The sequence below is a fragment of the Dermochelys coriacea genome, chromosome 4 (genome assembly GCF_009764565.3).
Source record: "Dermochelys coriacea isolate rDerCor1 chromosome 4, rDerCor1.pri.v4, whole genome shotgun sequence".
In the NCBI taxonomy this organism is placed as follows: Eukaryota; Metazoa; Chordata; order Testudines; family Dermochelyidae; genus Dermochelys; species Dermochelys coriacea.
In genome coordinates, this window is record NC_050071.1 from 143,570,330 (window position 1) to 143,589,868 (window position 19,539).

Below are 19,539 nucleotides of genomic sequence, written 5' to 3' on the forward strand. Positions count from 1 at the left end.
GAAAGTGAGATGGGAGGCAAGGGGGCTGAAGTGACTCAGGTGAAATAGGACTCTGGGATGACTTCCAGCCCATGATGGTTTAGGACGCAGTGGGACCACCCCCGAAACTTTAGGGATGTCTCGCAATATACCTTTTTATTCATGGTTTAACAAGAGATCTCTGTGATGCTGGCAGACCAGATGCCAGCTCATGCCAAGGCCCCTAGGCCTCACTGAACACTGACAAATGCACGCTTGAAGCCAGTCTGACTCACCTATGGGTTAGTATTGTTAAAATAGGTATTAATTTTATAAAAAAAATGTGTTTAGACTTTATGAAATGCTTGTAGGATGCTGCATGTATTAATCTGACTGATAACAGCTGTACTCCATGTTGTAAGGCAATATATAAGTGTTTGCTCTGTAACTATAAATGTGTTTGCTCTAAAACTGTTACCCCCAGTCTGTAGAGAGGCATTACCAAGGGTGAAATACTCGTTTACCACAAGAGGTATCATCTCCTGCCCAACAAAAGAAGGCCCATGGACACCAGACAAGCCATTGTGGAACATCAGTGGACAAAAGACTCCGTTGATTGCTCCTTCATTCACCCATGAGGAAGAGATGTGCACAAGCACTTGTCCCATCACCTTGAACTCTGGGGAAGGGAATAAAAATCCCGGACAAGAAAGACCTGTATCTCTATGCTGCTTGAACTAAGACGGGTGAAGATTTCTAAGCATAAGCGGGGATCCCCAACTGTTTGGCCTAGGATAGCCCTAAAGGACATATTGAGCTTGAATATTACAGCTGCTTCTATTACCTTTTGGAGTCTAAGATTGTAACATGTTTGTGTGTGTATGTTATCTGCTTTAGCCTTGTAAATAACTCTCATTTAGTTAATACATTTTTATTAATTATAGGATTGGCTACAGCACTGTCTTTGGCATGGATCTGAGGTGCAGTTGATCTGGGGTAAGTGACTGGTCGTTTTGGACTGGGAGTAATCTGAATATCGTTGTGATTTTTGGTGTAAGGGACCATCTATCACAAAAGTAAGCTTGTCCGGGTGGCAAGATAGACCAGCGTGCCCAAGGAGACTGTCTGTGTTAAGGCTGTCATAGTCCTTGAAGAGTTCATACTTGATACTTGGTTGGCAAAATATAAACATAGAACTCTCAGCCAGCTTGGGGTTTGTGCCCTGCTTCTTCACAATCTGCCCTGAGGTGGGTACGCATGCTCGCGAGCCACTCTAGGCAGCTTGACAAGCTCCTCAACATGTGAAGTGCCATGTGCTCTGAGCTTAGTACATCCAAATTCAATTTCTGTCCCTTTAGCCCTTTTCTCTAACAGGTTGTTTAGTTAAAAGGTACAGAGCTCAAATTTCAAATGTGGGGCTTCTTAGAAGGACACTCAGATCCCCTAAGATGCTCAGCTCAGCAGCTAAACAAGTAAATGCCCATTAATGCATCATCGAATCCACCATCCAGGCACTTACACTGCAACTTACGGCTGATTTGAGCACAACAACATGACAGATAGATGTCCTGTTAAGGTCCCCAGTGAAATTCTCTTCTAAAGGACTGATCTGGAGCTCCCAACTCCACTTCTGATCATTAGAGTTAGAGATGTGCCAGAGTGCCAATGCATGGCTCCAGATCTGAGCTTCTCCAAATTTTGAAGGTGCCGTTACCAAGGTTTTATTGTGAACCACATGATATTTTGGAGCAATCTCTGTGTGTATATGCATCAAAACAATTTGCTTCCAACATTAACCTTCTTCATAGAAAGAAAACAAATCGCCACCTTGCCAGTGGGGAGGATAAAGAAGGACACCTTGCCAGGGCTGAATGTTGTTCTTGATGGATCTGTTATTGTCACAGGAGCTCAGTTAGAAAAGAATGGACTCGAATGGACGCTCCCATAAGCTGCAGCCTTCTTATCTGCAGTCCATCGGTCCTCAGGAAGAGTGTGAAATTATGTTTGGCCGTTGAAAGAGAAGCTAGCTAATGGGATAATCTGATCCCTAGGTGATGATCTTTACAAACCACTGTCAACAAAACCACTTTCCACTGGCCAATGACAAATCCACTCTAGGACCACAATACGAAGCTTGTCAGTGTTAAGATTCCTGACTGCACCTCCCAGCAACCACTGAGGCAAGTGGAGCAAGCTAGTATGTGCAAGCAAGCAGGCTGTGTATCTGGCTGCACATCGCGCTAACAAGCGCGATCCGAGAACCGCATCCTCAGGCTGAGCTCATGCTCTGAACATTTGCGTGACTGAAAGATACGCGGGTGGGGCAGGTACTGCAAAGAGCATCGGCAGGGTGCAAGAGCAGGCGGCATGCAGTGTACTGTGGTGCAACCTGAAAGAGATGCATGTTTAGAACATTAGAACAAAAGCAGATAGTCTAGTTGCAATGTGGTAGTGCCTGGCGGCTGAGATTAGGACCCCCCTGTACTGTACCAACATGTCATAAAAAACAGACCCTGTCCCAAAGATCTTGCAATTATAGGCAAAGGAAGGACTTTTATCCCCATTTTATGGATGGGAACTTGAGGCACAGAGAGACCAACACACTCAGTGCCAGAGCCTAGCACTCCAGAGTCCCACACTAGAGCCTTACCCACACACTCACCCTCCTTTCAGAGATGTAGCTTATTCACAGTAACTTCACCAAACTCCCACAAATGTAAGTCCCAACTAAATCCCCTGGATGAAACTCTGGCCTCAGTGGCACAATTCCCACTGACTTCGCTAGGGCCGGGATTCCACCCCCCCTGCGGACACCAGCAGCAGTCTGTAGCAGGGATACCCATGGAGTCCCAGACGGCAGCCTACAGCTTCCCTCTAGTCTGCAACGGTAGGGGAAAGGAAAGGCTGAGTGATAGCAGGCTGCCACTCTGCAGCGTGTGCTAGTCAACGCTCAGGGCTGATACAGAGCCAAGAAAAGCCCTGGGGCCTGATCCTGGCCCATTGAAGCCCAGGAGACCGCTGACATTGCCTTCAGGGGGCAGAGGGTCAGGACCCGGGGTGGCAGCCTGTCCCCACACAACCAAAGAGGGCGATTGAAATGTGATCACATCAATCTTAGGTTTCAGAGTAGCAGCCGTGTTAGTCTGTATTCGCAAAAAGAAAAGGAGTACTGGTGGCACCTTAGAGACTAACAAATTTATTAGAGCATAAGCTTTCGTGAGCTACAGCTCACTTCATCGGATGCATTTGGTGGAAAATACAGTGGGGAGATTTATATACACACACACAGAGAACATGAAACAATGGGTTTATCATACACACTGTAAGGAGAGTGATCACTTAAGATAAGCCATCACCAGCAGCAGCGGGGGGAAGGAGGAAAACCTTTCATGGTGACAAGCAAGGTAGGCTATTTCCAGCAGTTAACAAGAATATCTGAGGAACAGTGGGGGGTGGGGTGGGGGGAGAAATACCATGGGGAAATAGTTTTACTTTGTGTAATGACTCCTCCATTCCCAGTCTCTATTCAAGCCTAAGTTAATTGTATCCAGTTTGCAAATTAATTCCAATTCAGCAGTCTCTCGTTGGAGTCTGTTTTTGAAGCTTTTTTGTTGAAGTATAGCCACTCTTAGGTCTGTGATCGAGTGACCAGAGAGATTGAAGTGTTCTCCAACTGGTTTTTGAATGTTATAATTCTTGACGTCTGATTTGTGTCCATTCATTCTTTTACGTAGAGACTGTCCAGTTTGGCCAATGTACATGGCAGAGGGGCATTGCTGGCACATGATGGCATATATCACATTGGTAGATGCGCAGGAACGAGCCTCTGATAGTGTGGCTGATGTGATTAGGCCCTATGATGGTATCCCCTGAATAGATATGTGGACAGAGTTGGCAACGGGCTTTGTTGCAAGGATAGGTTCCTGGGTTAGTGGTTCTGTTGTGTGGTGTGTGGTTGCTGGTGAGTATTTGCTTCAGATTGGGGGGCTGTCTGTAAGCAAGGACTGGTCTGTCTCCCAAGATCTGAGAGAGCGATGGCTCGTCCTTCAGGATAGGTTGTAGATCCTTGATGATGCGTTGGAGAGGTTTTAGTTGGGGGCTGAAGGTGATGGCTAGTGGCGTTCTGTTGTTTTCTTTGTTGGGCCTGTCCTGTAGTAGGTGACTTCTGGGTACTCTTCTGGCTCTGTCAATCTGTTTCTTCACTTCAGCAGGTGGGTATTGTAGTTGTAGGAATGCATGATAGAGATCTTGTAGGTGTTTGTCTCTGTCTGAGGGGTTGGAGCAAATGCGGTTATATCGTAGAGCTTGGCTGTAGACAATGGATCGAGTGGTATGATCTGGATGAAAGCTAGAGGCATGTAGGTAGGAATAGCGGTCAGTAGGTTTCCGATATAGGGTGGTGGTTATGTGACCATCGCTTATTAGCACCGTAGTGTCCAGGAAGTGGATCTCTTGTGTGGACTGGTCCAGGCTGAGGTTGATGGTGGGATGGAAATTGTTGAAATCATGGTGGAATTCCTCAGCAACCACACACCACACAACAGAACCACTAACTCAGGAACCTATCCTTGCAACAAAGCCCGTTGCCAACTCTGTCCACACATCTATTCAGGGGATACCATCATAGGGCCTAATCACATCAGCCACACTATCAGAGGCTCGTTCACTTGCGCATCTACCAATGTGATATAGGCCATCATGTGCCAGCAATGCCCCTCTGCCATGTACATTGGCCAAACTGGACAGTCTCTACGTAAAAGAATGAATGGACACAAATCAGACGTCAAGATTATAACATTCAAAAACCAGTCGGAGAACACTTCAATCTCTCTGGTCACTCGATCACAGACCTAAGAGTGGCTATCCTTCAACAAAAAAGCTTCAAAAACAGACTCCAACGAGAGACTGCTGAATTGGAATTAATTTGCAAACTGGATACAATTAACTTAGGCTTGAATAGAGACTGGGAATGGAGGAGTCATTACACAAAGTAAAACTATTTCCCCATGGTATTTCTCCCACCCCCCGCCCCCCACTGTTCCTCTGATATTCTTGTTAACTGCTGGAATTAGCCTACCTTGCTTGTCACCATGAAAGGTTTTCCTCCTTCCCCCCCTGCTGCTGGTGATGGCTTATCTTAAGTGATCACTCTCCTTACAGTGTGTATGGTAAACCCATTGTTTCATGTTCTCTCTGTGTGTGTGTGTGTGTGTGTGTGTGTGTGTGTGTGTGTGTATATAAATCTCCTCCTCTGTTTTTTCCACCAAATGCATCCGATGAAGTGAGCTGTAGCTCACGAAAGCTTATGCTCTAATAAATTTGTTAGACTCTAAGGTGCCACCAGTACTCCTTTTCTTTTCACATCAATCTTGAGTCACGATCTTCTGCTGTAGCAACCAACCCTTGTCCTCTCATGAGCCCTCCTTTTACCCTTTGTATGATGGCATCCTTTTTGGTGTCATAGCCAATAAATGGCCAAATTCAGGAGCACCAGCATCTCCCAGCACCTATCATGGAGGCTGTGGGGGCTTAGCACCTTTCTGGATTGTATCCACAGCCTCTGATCTGTGCCCACTGGAGTCTGTGGCAAAGCTCTCACTGAATTCCATGGGAGTCGATGGTTAGACAAAAAGAAAAGGAGTACTTGTGGCACTTTAGAGACTAACAAATTTATTAGAGCATAAGCTTTCGTGAGCTATAGCATCCGATGAAGTGAGCTGTAGCACGAAAGCTTATGCTCTAAGGTGCCACAAGTACTCCTTTTCTTTTTGCGAATACAGACTAACATGGCTGCTACTCTGAAACCTGTCATGATGGTTAGACAGTAAGCATTTGGGGCAGGGCTCTGCCATGTTCCTGGAGCCCTAGCTGTCTTTGCATTCCCCAGTGCTTTGCAGCCCCATTATTGAGGACATCTGCCCTTCCTCCACAGGGAAACAGTCATGGTTTGGTGTAACAGGCACATGCTAGCCTCTGGAGAAAATACTGAAACAAACCAGAACAAAATGCACACAGACAATGACCATTCTAACAAACTTGTGCAGCATGTCTGGCATCTCCCGCCTCGAGTGTCTGGTCTACCTGGAGGATAATTGCCTACTACTGCTGCCTGCTAGTGGAGTTACTCCTTTAGCTCAAGTGGGAGGTGCCTGTGCTTTGGGCACTGAATGCCCCAGATCCAATCCTTCCTAATGCCCCAATAAGGTGGGTTGTCATGGCTGTTTCTTACAGGATGGCTGGTTTTCAGGTAGTCTCGCTCTGTGCCGGCTTGTCCTCTGCTTCATTCAGGAGAGCCATTTGCCTGCTTTTCTGAAGGTGCACGGATCTTGCTCTTAACTGGACAACAGCTGCATTCTCCTTTGAGCATGGGCTGGACACAGCTTTGCAAGTTTCACTGTCACCTTAGAAATAAGAAAGCCACATAATCATGGTCTTGTCACACAATGTCTCACAGAATGCTGCTATTCTGACCGGTGTGCTGGAACAAGTTGTATAGTCGGGGTTCTGAGAGCCATTGAACCAAAACTGTAAACCCTGTATATAATTGAAACCACTTCAAGCCTGAGGCTGCTGCAGCACCCCACTGTACTCCTAGTTCCAGCACTTATGTATTCTGAGATTCCACAGCTGTCAAACCTGCCCCTGCAACAGTGGCTAAAATCAACAGCTACTCAAATATCTTGGCCTGATTTGTTCTGCTGAATCATCCCCGTTATGACAGACTGGCCACAGAAATAGGACTTGACTCACCCCTCATCTGAAACTTACAGTGTTAAGCAAACCTAACAAATAATGAACTTATGAGATATTTTGCATCCGTAGATCTCCAAGCACTATATAAAGGTTGGTCAGTATCATCCCATTTTATGGATGGACAAAGATGCAAAATGACATGCCCGGGACTGCCCAGCATGTCAGTAGCAGAGCTGCAAATAGAACCCAGGCGTCCTGTCTCCCAGCCCTATGCTCAGTCTACTACTGTTTCTGCAACCAATAGAGTCTTCTATAAATAGAAAGCTTTTCAGGGATTTTGAAGCTGGGCTAGTTTGAAGGGAACAGCCCATAGGGTAGATCTACACAGCATTTAAACACCTGCAGCTGGCCCAGGTCAGCTGACTCAGGCTCCTGGGGGTCCAGGCTGTGGGGCTGTACAAATGCTGTGTAGACATTTGAGCTCTGGGAAGCCCCTTGAGGGGTCCCAGAGCCAGGGCTCCAGCCTGAGCCAAAATGTCTACACTACAATTAAAGAGCCCCTTAGCCTGAGCCAGCTGACATGGGCTGGCTGCGGGTGTTTAACTGCTGTCTAGACATTACCTATAGAGCCCTACACTGTGGGTTCTGTCAACTACCTCTCAAACAGCAAGGTGTGGCCTGCCCCAACCCTGGCTGCCAGCATGCAGTGCTCCACTAAGCAGAAGGCTGCTCTGGCTGTGAAAGCATGCTGGGTCCTGGTATTGCAGCAGGATGGCTTCCTGAATAGGATCAGAGAGACCGAGGAGGAGTCACTGCACCTTGATTCTGCACCTCTTTTCTGAGCTCCGCCTGCAGCAGCGAGGGCTGGGCAGGAGTGGAGGAGTCCACCAGTTTGCGCCGTCTCTGGAGGATGGACTGCAGCTGGTTGTCATTGATCTTTTGGCTGTGTTTATGCCAGCTCTGTTTTCTGACTGGCCTTTTCATTGTGCCCTGACAAGAGGAACCGGTGCATGTTAGTGGACGGCTCAGACAGTGAGAAGCACAGTTCCCACCCACCCAGTGGCTGGGTGTGCAGGCCTCTCAGCTCACACTCAGAGATGCTCTGGGGCTGAGCCCCCAGTTGCCTAAAGGGGCTGAACTTCCCAACAGAGGCTGATGTAACATGCTGCAGGGATCAGCAGTGAGGTTTGAACCTAGAGCTAGAGCTAGCAAGGAACCAGCTTTGTGGTTCGGTGGCAGTAAAAAATCAGTACAGGTGGAACCAAATCTGACATTTTGCAAAATTTGCAGCAAAACAGAAATGCCTGTTTCAGGCTTGTGGTAGAGAGGGGACTTGAACCTGCGCTGTGTCCCACATCCTCGGTGAGTTTTCTAACCACTAAGTTAAAGGTTGTGTCTACATGTGTGTGTGGGGGGGGGCTGCATGACCGCCTCCTCCTCCTCTGGCTGTTTTGGGAATGGCTGAAACCATTTGTGTCAAATTTGCGACTAGTTTCCAGTCACCCAAAGCTACATTTTTCTTCGAATTAACTATGTCCAAAAAAATGTCCCCTGCTCAGACCTCAACCCCCAGTGGAGCTTCTCCATCAGCTCAAGGGGTTATGTCTACACTACAATCTTGACAAAGTTGACCTAGATCAACGTACAGCCTAATTACTCTGGTGACCAATGTCCACACTACCCTCCTTCTGGTGGTGGTGCATGTCCTCACGAGGAGCACGTCCACCGAGGGGCAGTGTGGGGGCCTGAGTGCCAGGGCTCTCTGCTCCATGCAGATCCCCTCTAGGAGCCCAGCAGCCACCTGGGGTTTCTCGCCTCCGGTGGAGAAATCTGCCCCCGGAGCCTGGTCAGCTGCTGTGTTCCCAGCGGGAGCCTGCACCCCGGGGATCAGCAGGGTTTCCAGCGGGAAGCCCAGGTGGCAGCCTGGCTTGGAGAGGAGACTCAGCAGCAGGCCAGCTGGGGAGCCGGGAGCTGGCTCTCTTATCAATTTTGGAGCCGTGAAATTGTCAAGACAGCTAATAGTGATACAAGTAATGCAGAGTCTACACAGACACTGCGTCACCCTAACTACACCAGCATAAGCCCTACACTGCTCCTCGAGGTGGAGTTACTATGGGCTTGGCTACACTTGCGAGTTAGAGCGCATTAAAGCAGCCCTGGGCGCCCTAACTCCTGACGTGTCCACACTGGCAAGGCATGTGGATTGCCTGGACTCTGCAGCTGGAGCACTCCTGGTAATCCACCTCCATGAGAAACATAACGCTTGCTGCACCCCAGCTGAAACGCCCGGGCGTCAGTGTGGGTGTTGCATTACTGCGCTCTGATCGGCCTCTGGAAACGTCCGATAATCCCCTGAAGTCAAGGGGCTGCTCTTCTCATTGTTTTGGAATCGCTGCAGGCATGTGGATATGCCCTTTCAAAGCTCCGTTCTGACAGCCGGCTGCTTATCTGCTCCGGGACAAAGCAACCATCACTGTGGGATGTTGCTGCTGTGAGTGTGTGAGAGAGGCGGAGGGAGGAAGGGGGTAGGCTGCTGTCTGAACTTACAAGACAGCATGCTGACACTCTCAACCCCCCAAAACACACTGTCTCTCTACACACAACACACCTCGTCACACTCCATTCCCCCGATTTGAAAAGCAAGCTGCAGCCACTTGCACACTGGGATAGCTACCACAATGCACTGCTCTTTATGGTGTTGCAAGAGCTGCTAATGTCGCCATGCCAGTGCACTTGCAGCTGACAGTGTAAACGCACGGCAGCGTTTTCCCTGCTGTGCTCTACATCTGCAAGTATAGCCAAGCCCTATGTCGGTGTAGTGAGGCACTTACATCGGCGGGAGCAAGGGTAGACACTGCATAGACACAGACGTAGTTAGATTGACATAAGCTGCTTTATGGCGACCTAACTCTGTAGTTTAGACCAACTTCGCAATAGCAGGCTATTATCCAGCTGCAAGCGAGGTAAGCGACACACGTTGCAACTGTGATAAGCATTCAAGCCAGAAAACACCCCCACATACCACTCAACACGTCTAGTGAGACAGGTTCATAGAGTGTCGTAGAGGTGCCCAGGTGAAGGTCAAGACCCAGTGGGCAGCACTACAGACTCTGCTGTCAATCTGATTCTGTGGATTTCCAAACCCAGGAAAATGAAGTGATGGCAAAATTGTCAAGCTTGCTTTCTTTCCCCCTCCCAACATGTGAGCAGGCAGAGATCATGCAGTCAACCGCTGGATGTTTCAGGTCCTCCTAGCATGAGCTGTTCAATATCCAGTCAGACATTGTACAGGGGAAATGCGGAACCTTCCAAAGCAAAGAGCAGGTTATTTTTAATTTAAAATTTTTTAAAAAAGGAGGGTGGGGGGGGAAAAATTGAAACTCACAGCAAGAGTTTCAAAGGGAAAAAAAAAAAGTTCATTACTACAAAAAAAGCCTCCCCAATTTGCAAAATTTTGAAACTTTCACATGCTTGGAGCACAACTTCAAGGCCATGTGGTGAGCAGCCGAGGTAGGAGGGTCAAGGCATGTGTGTAAAGTTAAAGATCAGGCTCCCTGCACGGAGCGAGTGCATAATAAAGGGCCCAGAGGAAAACAGGGCAAGGATGGGGTGTGAAGGGAGGAGTGTGATACACATCCTGCTACTCAGCTATGGAAGGGCTCTGTCCTGGAGTAGCTTGATGAAGGCATGTTCCTGCAGGACAGGGGACTCCCCTGCATGCCCCATGGTGCTCAGCTTTCTGCATCTGTCATGAGCAGGACCACGCCTGGGTGGAAGTGTATGGGGTCCCCCCAGGCACCGGTGCCTTTCTGCACAGCAATGCTTACCAGGATCCCTTGCAGCTCCATCACGGTGCTCTTGCGTTTGCTGGCTGCTGTTGAGCGATCCTGAGAGGGGAGATCTCTGAGAGGATTTTGCTGTCCCTCCTCGAGCTTTACCCCCACACCCGCCAGCACAGGACCACAGCCGGTGCTCATATTCCAGCGCCCGGTTTCCTTGGCCTCTTCTCCTGGGGCTTGCCAAACAAGCGCCAACAAGGCTTTGGCGTAGACTGGCATTCAGTGACATGGACCCCCCTCCCCTGGGAAACCACCCACTCATGTGACATGGGCAGTTATCAGCTGGTAAAGAGCCTTGGCATCTATCTGCCTCGTGCCAGAGTCAGACGGGTGTGCTAGAGGGGAAGGGCTCCACAGCCCATTCCCCAGGGCCGGCTGGATCTGGGGCCTACAGATGAAAGGCCCTGTCCCATCCTCCTATTTCCCTCCTGGAGCCAGCCAACTGCCTGTCGAACCCACGGCTGGATAGGAACCCTGGCAAAAGGCCCAATCCCACTCCTGGACTCCCCTGCCTGAGCCAGACCCATGAAATTGGTTTTCTACACCCCATGACGGTGGCTATTACAAGTGCCATTGATAATGGGTCTGCACTCCCAGGTGGATGTCTGGGACCAAAGCCTCCCTTCCTACACCCCGGTGCCACCATTTACCTGGGACAAAGCAGCCCTGTCCTTTGCTGATCTCAGGGCAACCCCGCTCTTGATCCTGGCCATCATTTCCTCCACTGCTTGAGCTTTTAAGTCATCAGTAGCAGGTTTGCCTGCAGGCATAGGAAGAATGAAGCTTATTATTCATATTTCCGCAGTACCTGGGAGTCCGAGTCATGACCCAGGGCCCTGGTGAGCTAGGCACTGTACAAACACAGAACAAAAAGATGGTCCCTGCCTCAAAGAGCTGACAATCTAAGTACAAGACAAGAGACGACAAACGGAGACAGACATGGGGAGCACAAGGAAACTGTGAGACAGCACTGGTCAGTATGACAGGCAGTGGTCTCTACACTCCAGTGGCCTGGGCCCCTGGCCATTGTCCAGTGTTTTGTAGGCATCATGGCAAAGGAGAGTTGTGACAGTGTGATGAGGTGACTTTATGGAGGTTTATGGGGAGTGCATCCCAAGAGTGTGAAGAATCAAGAAAAATAAAATGGAGCCCGTGTTTAAATCTCCCTCTATGTCCAACAGCAATGGAGGTGGTTCAGAGCCCCACTAGGTCTGCGATCCTGCGGAGAGGCACGGAATGGTCACATGACATCACGGGAACACAGGAACAAAAGGGACAATGGATGAAACTGGGAAGTGGTGGTAGCAAAGGAAATATTTGTTCACACAGCGTGTAATTAACCTGTGGAACTCACTGCCACAGGATGCCGTTGAGGTCAAGAACTTAGTAAAATTCAAAGAGAGGGTTGGATGGTTCCATGGATAACAAAGTTTGGAAGGGATCTTAAACCTTATATTTTAGGACTTATGCCAATCTCTGCTAGAGACCAGGATGAGACCTAGTGTGTATGGGGGGGGGGAAGGCAAGCAGATTGTCCCACATCTGTACGGTGGGGTTTTTGCACCTTCCTCTGAAGCATTTGGTGCTGGCCCCTGTCAGAGACAGGATCCTGAGCGAGATGGGCCATAGAGCTGATCCACTCGGACAAAGCGTTACACTGGAACTGCCATCCTAGCACGTCTCTCATCTGAGGATCTCCAAACACGTCACACACGCACCAGCCTCACAACCCTCCGTCAGAATGATGCAGGTATCGTCAACCCTCTTTTACCTCGGGGAAGCCGAGAGCGGGAGAGACTTATCCAAGTACACACAGCAAGCCAGTGGCAGAACTCCTGGATGTGTGCTTCAAGCACAAGCCCAGCTGCTCTCCTGTATAGCTGCATATTCCAGTAGCATCCTCTGCACTTGAGCAGAGGAACTTGAAGAATCCCTTCCACACTGGTTTAATCCCCTGTGGATCTGTATCTATTTTGGTACTTATCTGCCCCTCCCCCAAGTATCTCACAGTCTTAATGTACTTATTCTCAAAACCCATATTACAGGTAGGAAAACTGAGGCACAAAGACTCAGGCCCAATGGTTAAAATCAATGAAAGTGAGGTGCCTAAATACCTTGGAGGATCTGGGCCTTAGTGATGGCCAAGGCCACACAAGGACTCAAACCTGAGTCTCAGGCTAGCACTGTAGCCACTAGACCACCTTTCCCCTTTGCCCATTTAGCAGCTGTGACCATCTGGGCCCTGTTCAGTACATTCATTGCAGCACCCAAGCACCACTGAAACGCCGCCCAGCCAGTAACTCGCTGTAGCCCTGCAGCAGCGGGCTGGTTTCAGCCAAGAGTCCCATGGCCCTCCAGGAGACAGACTGGATGATACACTGCCTGCACCCTATCCCCTCCCTCTCAATGCGGAGAGGTCAGCGCCCAGCGGGAGAGAACACTCGAGTGTGCCGTGCTCCCATGCCACCGGAGTGCCAGGGGATTCGGCTTTAGTGCCGCGAGGGATGCCTCTTGAGTCGGAGTCAGGTGGCTGTCAGGGCTGGCTTACTGGGTTTCTGTTGCCGCATCCCCTTCCTTTGCTTGATCATCAAAAGGGGACTGAAGAGGAGAGAGAAGTATGAAGACATTGCGATGGATAGCACTCAGGGTCCCACCTGGCCCCTTCTCTGCTCCCAGCCCGACCCCACCATCCTCTCCCAGACTGCCACACCCTCAATGCTCCCCAGCTCCCTGGAGCCCCCACAATGCTCCCCTTTCCCCAGATCTCTGCTCCCCACCTCCCAGACAGCTGATGCCCCCACCAGAACTCCACCCTTTGTCCTCCCACCCAGTAACTCCATGTCTCCCCTGTCGGCAGGCACAGAATCGGGCAGGGTGAGGAGCATGAATGTATAGGGAAGCAGTGTGGGACCCGAGGCTGGGAGAGCAATAGACAGGGCAGGGAGCTGATGTAAATTGCATTTACTGCTGGTTACAGCCCCAGAGAAAGACCCCCCACAGCGATCTGTAGCAGGGCAGGCTCCCCCACTACTCCTTGCTGATGTACGAGGGGTCTGGGGTCCCTGGATCAACCAACGGGGACACTTGTCTCTGGTCTGTTCTACCCTTGGACTTCCCACTGAGCCAGGCAGCATGAAGGGAAAAGGCTGCATGATTCATTCCCTCCTCCCGCCCCCCCCCCGGGCTCCCCACGCCTCCCCGAGGCCTTCACAGCAAGGTTTCTCAATCTGTGGCTCGCGACCCAAAATTGGGTTGCCAGAATGTGTCAAAGGAGGGGGGCAGAGGGGAGGTCCAGGGCGGTCCTGCCTGGGGGCCCCAGGAGAGTGTTGCAGTGGCAACTCCTGTGGCTCCAATGGGCTGGCTGGGCTCTGCTGCCCACTCCGGGCATTGCAACCCAGCGCACGAGGTCACCGCACGACTCAGGTTTGGCCCAGTCGCCCCTCCGTCATGATGATGCAGGCTGGCCGGGCCAAACTGGAGTGTGTGGCGCTGCGACCCCATGCGCCGGGTTGCAATGCCACCACACTAATTTGGCCTGGCTGGTCCTCGGTAGGGCCAAAACCTGCAGCACCCGGAGGTTGCAAGGCCTGGAGGGGGGAGTCACACCCAGCAAGCCCTGCAGGACAGGAGCCGCTGCTATGGGGTGCACGGGGCACTTATTTAGCTCTTTACATGAACATGCATGCTGTATATCATGGGTAAGAAGTATGTACTAACCCAGATGGCTTTTGCACTAAAGCTGTGGACTGGCTCATGAAAGGCCATCGGGGGCTACCTATGGGTCCTGAAAGGCTGAGAACTGCTGGTTGGCAGAAACCCTGAGCACGGGCTATGCAGTGCCACGGACTAGGAGTGTGCCATGTCCGCCGCCTAGTGACTGGGCTCTGACTGGCGCCAGCTGCTGAGGCCCCGCTAGAGGAGCGGCTCCCTTAGGGCCAGCGGTCTCTGTAGGGGAAGGTCAGGGTTGTAGGTGGCACTTACTCCACGGGGGCGGAAGATGCGGGCAGTGGGCAGAGGTGGTGGAGGTGGCGGGGGCGGAGGAGGAGCCACTTCTGGCGAATCAGGTTCAGAAGGCGGGACTTCAGCCGTCTCCAGTTTCTCTTCTAGTAACGTCACTGAAACCGAGTGCAGTTAGGAATACGTTCAGAGCTCCTGGGGCCAGACACGGGGCTAGAAGGACCCTCGGTCTGACCCTTGTTACTGATCACAGAGTATCAGAGTTGGAAGGGACCTCAGGAGATCTAGTCCAACCCCCTGCTCAAAGCAGGGCCAATCCCCAATTTTTGCCCCAGATCCCTCAATGGCCCCCTCAAGGATTGAACTCACAACCCTGGGTTTAGCAGGCCAATGCTCAAACCACTGAGCTATTCCTCCCCCTAGTAGGGCCATTCTTATGTCAGCCCCCCCCGAGATGCTGGCCCGTGGAGAACTGGCCTTGGACAGCTGGCTGGTCACATGGTGCTAGCTCCCCCGTTCTGTTTCCAGCTGCTAATTTGCATTAAGAAATGCACCACTTCAGTTCAGGGCTGAGAGCGAGGGCTTGACAGAGGCTATGTGATTGTACATGAGAAGGGAGGCAGGAGGGTGGTGGAATAGCGGGTGGGGAAGCAGGGCTGGGTGATGGGAGAAACAGGAGGGGAGGGGTAGGACCCGGTGACGGGATGGGAGGTGAGGCTATGGGGTCGAGCTAGTAAAGAGATCAGCCCAAGTCAACAACCCCCCCCATTGGATCTACTTGCCCCCGAAGCTCGGAGAGGTTTGAAATCCAGCTCTAGTGCTGGGGTCTCGTCCGCAAGAGGGACTGAAGCCCCAGCTCTGGGCTCTGCGCAGCCTTAGACGTGGGGGCCGGGGGATGGTCTGAGGTTCTGAACTGCATCACTGGAGTCCAGCAGCTGTAACATCCCCTTTAATACCACCCTCTCGTGAGTGGGCCTGGAGAGACCCTTGGCATGGACAGCCAGCCCCCTCGCCAGGAGTGTCCGTCAGATCCCAGCTGGACCCGCCTAGCACCTGGGCCCGCCTTGGGGGCCCAGAGCAGGGAGCGAGGGCTGGGTGCTCATCGCCAGGTGGAGAGGCCAGCCCAGGAGCAGTGAGGAGAGCACGTACCTTTCCCCTCCAACTCCATGTTCCTCTCCTCCGCCTGGTGCAGCTGCTTCCCCAGCTCCAGCTTCTCTGCTTCGGCTGCAGCCAGGGCCGCTCGCACTGCGCCAGCTCCTTCTGGCTCTCCTCTAGCTGCTCTTCCAGACCCTTCACCTGAAGGCAGAAGAGAAGAGGCGTGCAGGGGGCAGGAGGGTTTGGAAGAGCTGGCCTCGTCCAGCCCAGGAGGCCCCCAGTCATCCACCTGAGAGACACACGGTGCTCCCTGGCCATCCACCCTAGGAACCACTCCAGCACCAGGGGTCGTGTGCTGCGGCCAAGGCCTGGCTGCTTGGGAGCGAGGTCACTCAGGACACCCGTGGGCTGCCTGCAACATACAATATTACACGTTCCATCTGTCTGTGTGGTTGCTCTAGGACCGCACTGGGGGGGCAGTCAAGCAAGGGTGACCTGGGCATATGCAGGAGTGGGCCCCTTAACCAGATCGCCCCATTTAGCAGGACATATGGAACCATTCTGTCATTCACTTGGCAATTTTCCCTGCCACCAGGCTAAGCTCGAGAATCCGGCTTGGCCCAGGGGTGCCAGCTTGTGAGCCCAGGGAGGATCCGAGTGGGAAAGACTGGACCAAAGAACTTTGTGGGGTGTGGGGGATAAACAGCCAGTCTCCAGTTGCTGTGGCAGAGGGGGAGGTAGGGACTGCTGGGGAGCAGGCTGAACCCCAATGCCCACATCTGAGGGTGTCTGGGATAAGCTAGGCCTCCCTGGGTATGTCTATGCTGCACACTAAGCATAGTGTTTGAGCCCAAGGTTTGAGCCCAAGCTCCACTTCTGTCCACACACACAAGTCTGATTTGGGCCAGTGAGCGCTCAGGATCCAGGTCCTAGGACCTTGCTGGGGGGTGGGTCGGAGCCCAAGTCCTGCTGTGACCCAGATCCAGGCCCTGTCATTTTGCAGTGTGGACGCAGCTCAAGCCGCAGCCCTGAGTCAGGAGGCCTGTGCAGTGCAGTGTGGATGCATTAGCACGGCTGTGAGGCCTGGGTCTGGCCATTGTACACCCAGGTTTACAATGCAGGGTGGACACTCGGCAACGCCGAGTCGCAAGCCTGGGTCCCCAGACCTGGATTTACCGTGCAGTGCAGACATCCCCCTGCGTCTTTCGATGACAGAGACGTGGGCTGACCCTTCTGCTGGGCCGTGTCCTGACTGCGGCTATTCAGCAGCACTTGGGGGGAAGAGGCTGTTGGGTCTCCGTATTCCCTGCTGGTGGCAGCGCCCGAAGGGCAGACTCACAGGGCCAGACCTGAGAGTGGGAGAGGGGCAGGATTCCACCCGAGGCAGGTGGAGGCCTGGGGCCCAACCCGGGAGGGAGCACTCAGAGAAGAGTTTGAAGTGCAGCTGGCCCTGAACCCTGACAATCCAATTCCTCCAGCCCCGGAGCCTCAGGGCTCCAGAAGGGAAGAGGGAGGGGCTGACAACCAGTCCTACCCCATGGTGCCGGGACCTCCCAAGCTGCAGCGGGATACTCCTGATGGCCTAGGCCGTTCAGAGAGCAGCTGGGGTCTCCAGGGAGGGGGCAGCTCATGGCCCGACACCCCCACCCCATCACCACTATGGAGCAGAAGGCAGCTGGGTCTCATGGGCCCATACAAAGGTCCCTGCTGCTCTATAGGGAGGGGCCATGGGCGGCACCCCCTGGAGAGGCCCACAGCTCAGTAAGCAGATACTGGAGGGGAGGGTGTTGATGACCCAGGCGAATGCCAGGGTTAGCCCAGGCCATCCCTGGTTACCGAGACAGTCCCTAACCTTTTTCTGGTGCTCCTGCTTGGCTTCCTCCAGCATCCCAGTCAGGCCAGCCACCTCGTCCAGGGCCTGGAGCAGCTGGGCGTTGGGTCCCACGTTCTGGAGCAGGATCATGCTCTGCCTGTTGGCTTCCTTCTGCTTCACCAGCATCTGCGCCCAAGAGATCAGGGAAGATTCAATCGAGGGCTCGTGGGTACCGTATCCGCCGTTGAACTCAGCCCGCTGGCTGTGTGACCCAGCCGCCTTTTAACGCTGGCTTCGACGCAGCAAAGCCGCTGGTCCCACGGCCCCTCCCAGCTCTGCTCCCCAGAGGAGTCCGGTGTCACAGCTGGGCGAGGCAGCACATGGCGCGACTCTCTGCTGCTTTTGGAACAGAGCAGTCACCAGGCTCCATCCCCCGCTCTGCCACTGACCAGCCGGGTGACCCTGGGCAAGTCTCTTTTCTCTGGGGCTTGCTCTGCGTCTGTAAAATGCTTCCGTTGGGAAGCGCTTGGAGAGTAATGCGTGGAATGTGTTCAGTCCTGTGGCCCATTCAAGGCAATAGGAGGCTTCCACTAACTTCAGTGCGCCCTGGGCCAGGCACTTGGAGAGGCAGGAATTCATATTTTTACTCCTGATAGCCCCACTGGGCCAGCCTGGCTGTGGGGCAGGGAGCCAGGGTCTGTCTCCATCAGCTCTGCTGGGCCAGCTTGGCTCTGGGCAAGGGAGCTGGGGCCTAGTCCCTCTTGGGCATTGTGAACAGCGTTGTTTTCTGCTGTCCAGTTTAGGGCCAATCACTTGCACTAGGGGAATGCACCAATGGCAGCTAGGCTGGCACAGGTGTCACTGAGGCCAGAATGTGGTGCCAGTCCAAAGCTGGTGTAATGTTTGCATAGCCATGAACCCATTCACCCCTGGACTTCTCCGAGGCAGCAGAGGCTGTGGGAGGCCAGTGACATGGGGCTGGGGTGCAGGAGAGGGGCACCCCATACCCATGAGGTATCCAAGGCAGGCAGTGCAGGAGCTGCAGCTGCCAGCAGGAGAAGTAGGCGTTTAAGGAGAGTGGCAGAGTCACTGCAGCTGGGGTGTGGGACAGGCCTGGGGCATCGTGGGAGGATCTGGGCAGCTCTTGGCTTGGCTTCAGGGACAGCCCTAGGTGGAGTGGAGCAGAGACATCAGCATCGCCCCTCTGTCCTGCTCAGGTGTTCTGCCCCAGCCCGCTAAGAACCACTGCTGCTAGCAGGGGAGAGAGGAAGGCAGAGCTGAGGAGCGTTATCCCAGGGCCAAGCAGCTCTTCCCACGCACAGACCATCCACTGTCCCCTGACCTCCTGGGCCCTGGCACTCCCCAGTGACCCTCCTTATTCCTAGCGTCAGGCCCACTGTTTGCTGGTCCTTGCAGCACCCCTGGACAGGAGATCGCTGTGCCCTCGCCACCCTGTACCTTGTGGGCAAAGGTCTCTGCGTGCTGCCTCAGGTCCTGCTCCAGCTCCAGCTGCTGCATGGCCTCGCTGTACTCCTGAGTGACCAGCTGGGACACTGCCCAGGAGAGAAGAGCTGTCAGCCAGCCTCTGCCCACATGCGTCCCCGGAGCACCAGCCACCGCACCAACCTCCCAATCTCCAGCTCCGTGCCACACCGGGGGCAAATTCAACCCTTGGCTTCGACAGGGGCTGCACCCGCATGGGCTTGGGCAGTGACAAGGGTCTGATCCTGCTCTCCTCCCTCGGGAGAAATTCCACCAACGTCAATGGGAGGTTTGCCCGAGTAAGAACTGCAGGATCAGTAATACACCAGCAGCTCTTAGACCTGGTCCAACTGCCTGGCCCTCACTGTATTGACAGTGACCTGCTCCAAGACTCTACCCTGCAGTAAGCACCCTCCTTCCTTTTGACCAGTGCCCCCCACCCCTCCAACCGTGGCCAGGCTGATTCCAAGGGTGTGTCCCTTGCGTGGCTGCAATAAACACAATGCGGGGTGAATTTAACAGGGAGCTATAGCTCAGACCAGCTCAGTTGATGCCCCTCAGCCCTGATCTGCAGGGCTGCCAGCTCTCATGCTTGAACCCCGATTCTCAGGATATTTGGGGGAGGGTGTGAAGCCCCAGATCCTGGAGTCAGGTGAGACTCTCAGCTATCAGAGCTAGTGTGAATATGTCTACCTGAGCTGG

At 52.9% G+C, this 19,539-nt stretch overlaps 1 protein-coding gene across 1 annotated transcript in view; it reads right to left on the bottom strand.

Moving 5' to 3' along the window:
- Nucleotides 1-1,333: 1,333 nt before the first annotated feature.
- LOC119854738 (shootin-1-like) overlaps nt 1,334-19,539 on the bottom strand; it is a 45,224-nt gene continuing 27,018 nt past the window's right edge. The window contains 12 exon segments of the mRNA XM_038399746.2: nt 1,334-2,347; nt 6,188-6,359; nt 7,470-7,641; nt 10,479-10,538; nt 11,141-11,250; nt 13,039-13,088; nt 14,472-14,500; nt 14,502-14,605; nt 15,597-15,701; nt 15,704-15,743; nt 17,395-17,541; nt 18,814-18,908. Coding sequence (XP_038255674.1) covers nt 6,202-6,359; nt 7,470-7,641; nt 10,479-10,538; nt 11,141-11,250; nt 13,039-13,088; nt 14,472-14,500; nt 14,502-14,605; nt 15,597-15,701; nt 15,704-15,743; nt 17,395-17,541; nt 18,814-18,908 — 1,070 coding nt within the window. The 3' untranslated portion in view covers nt 1,334-2,347; nt 6,188-6,201.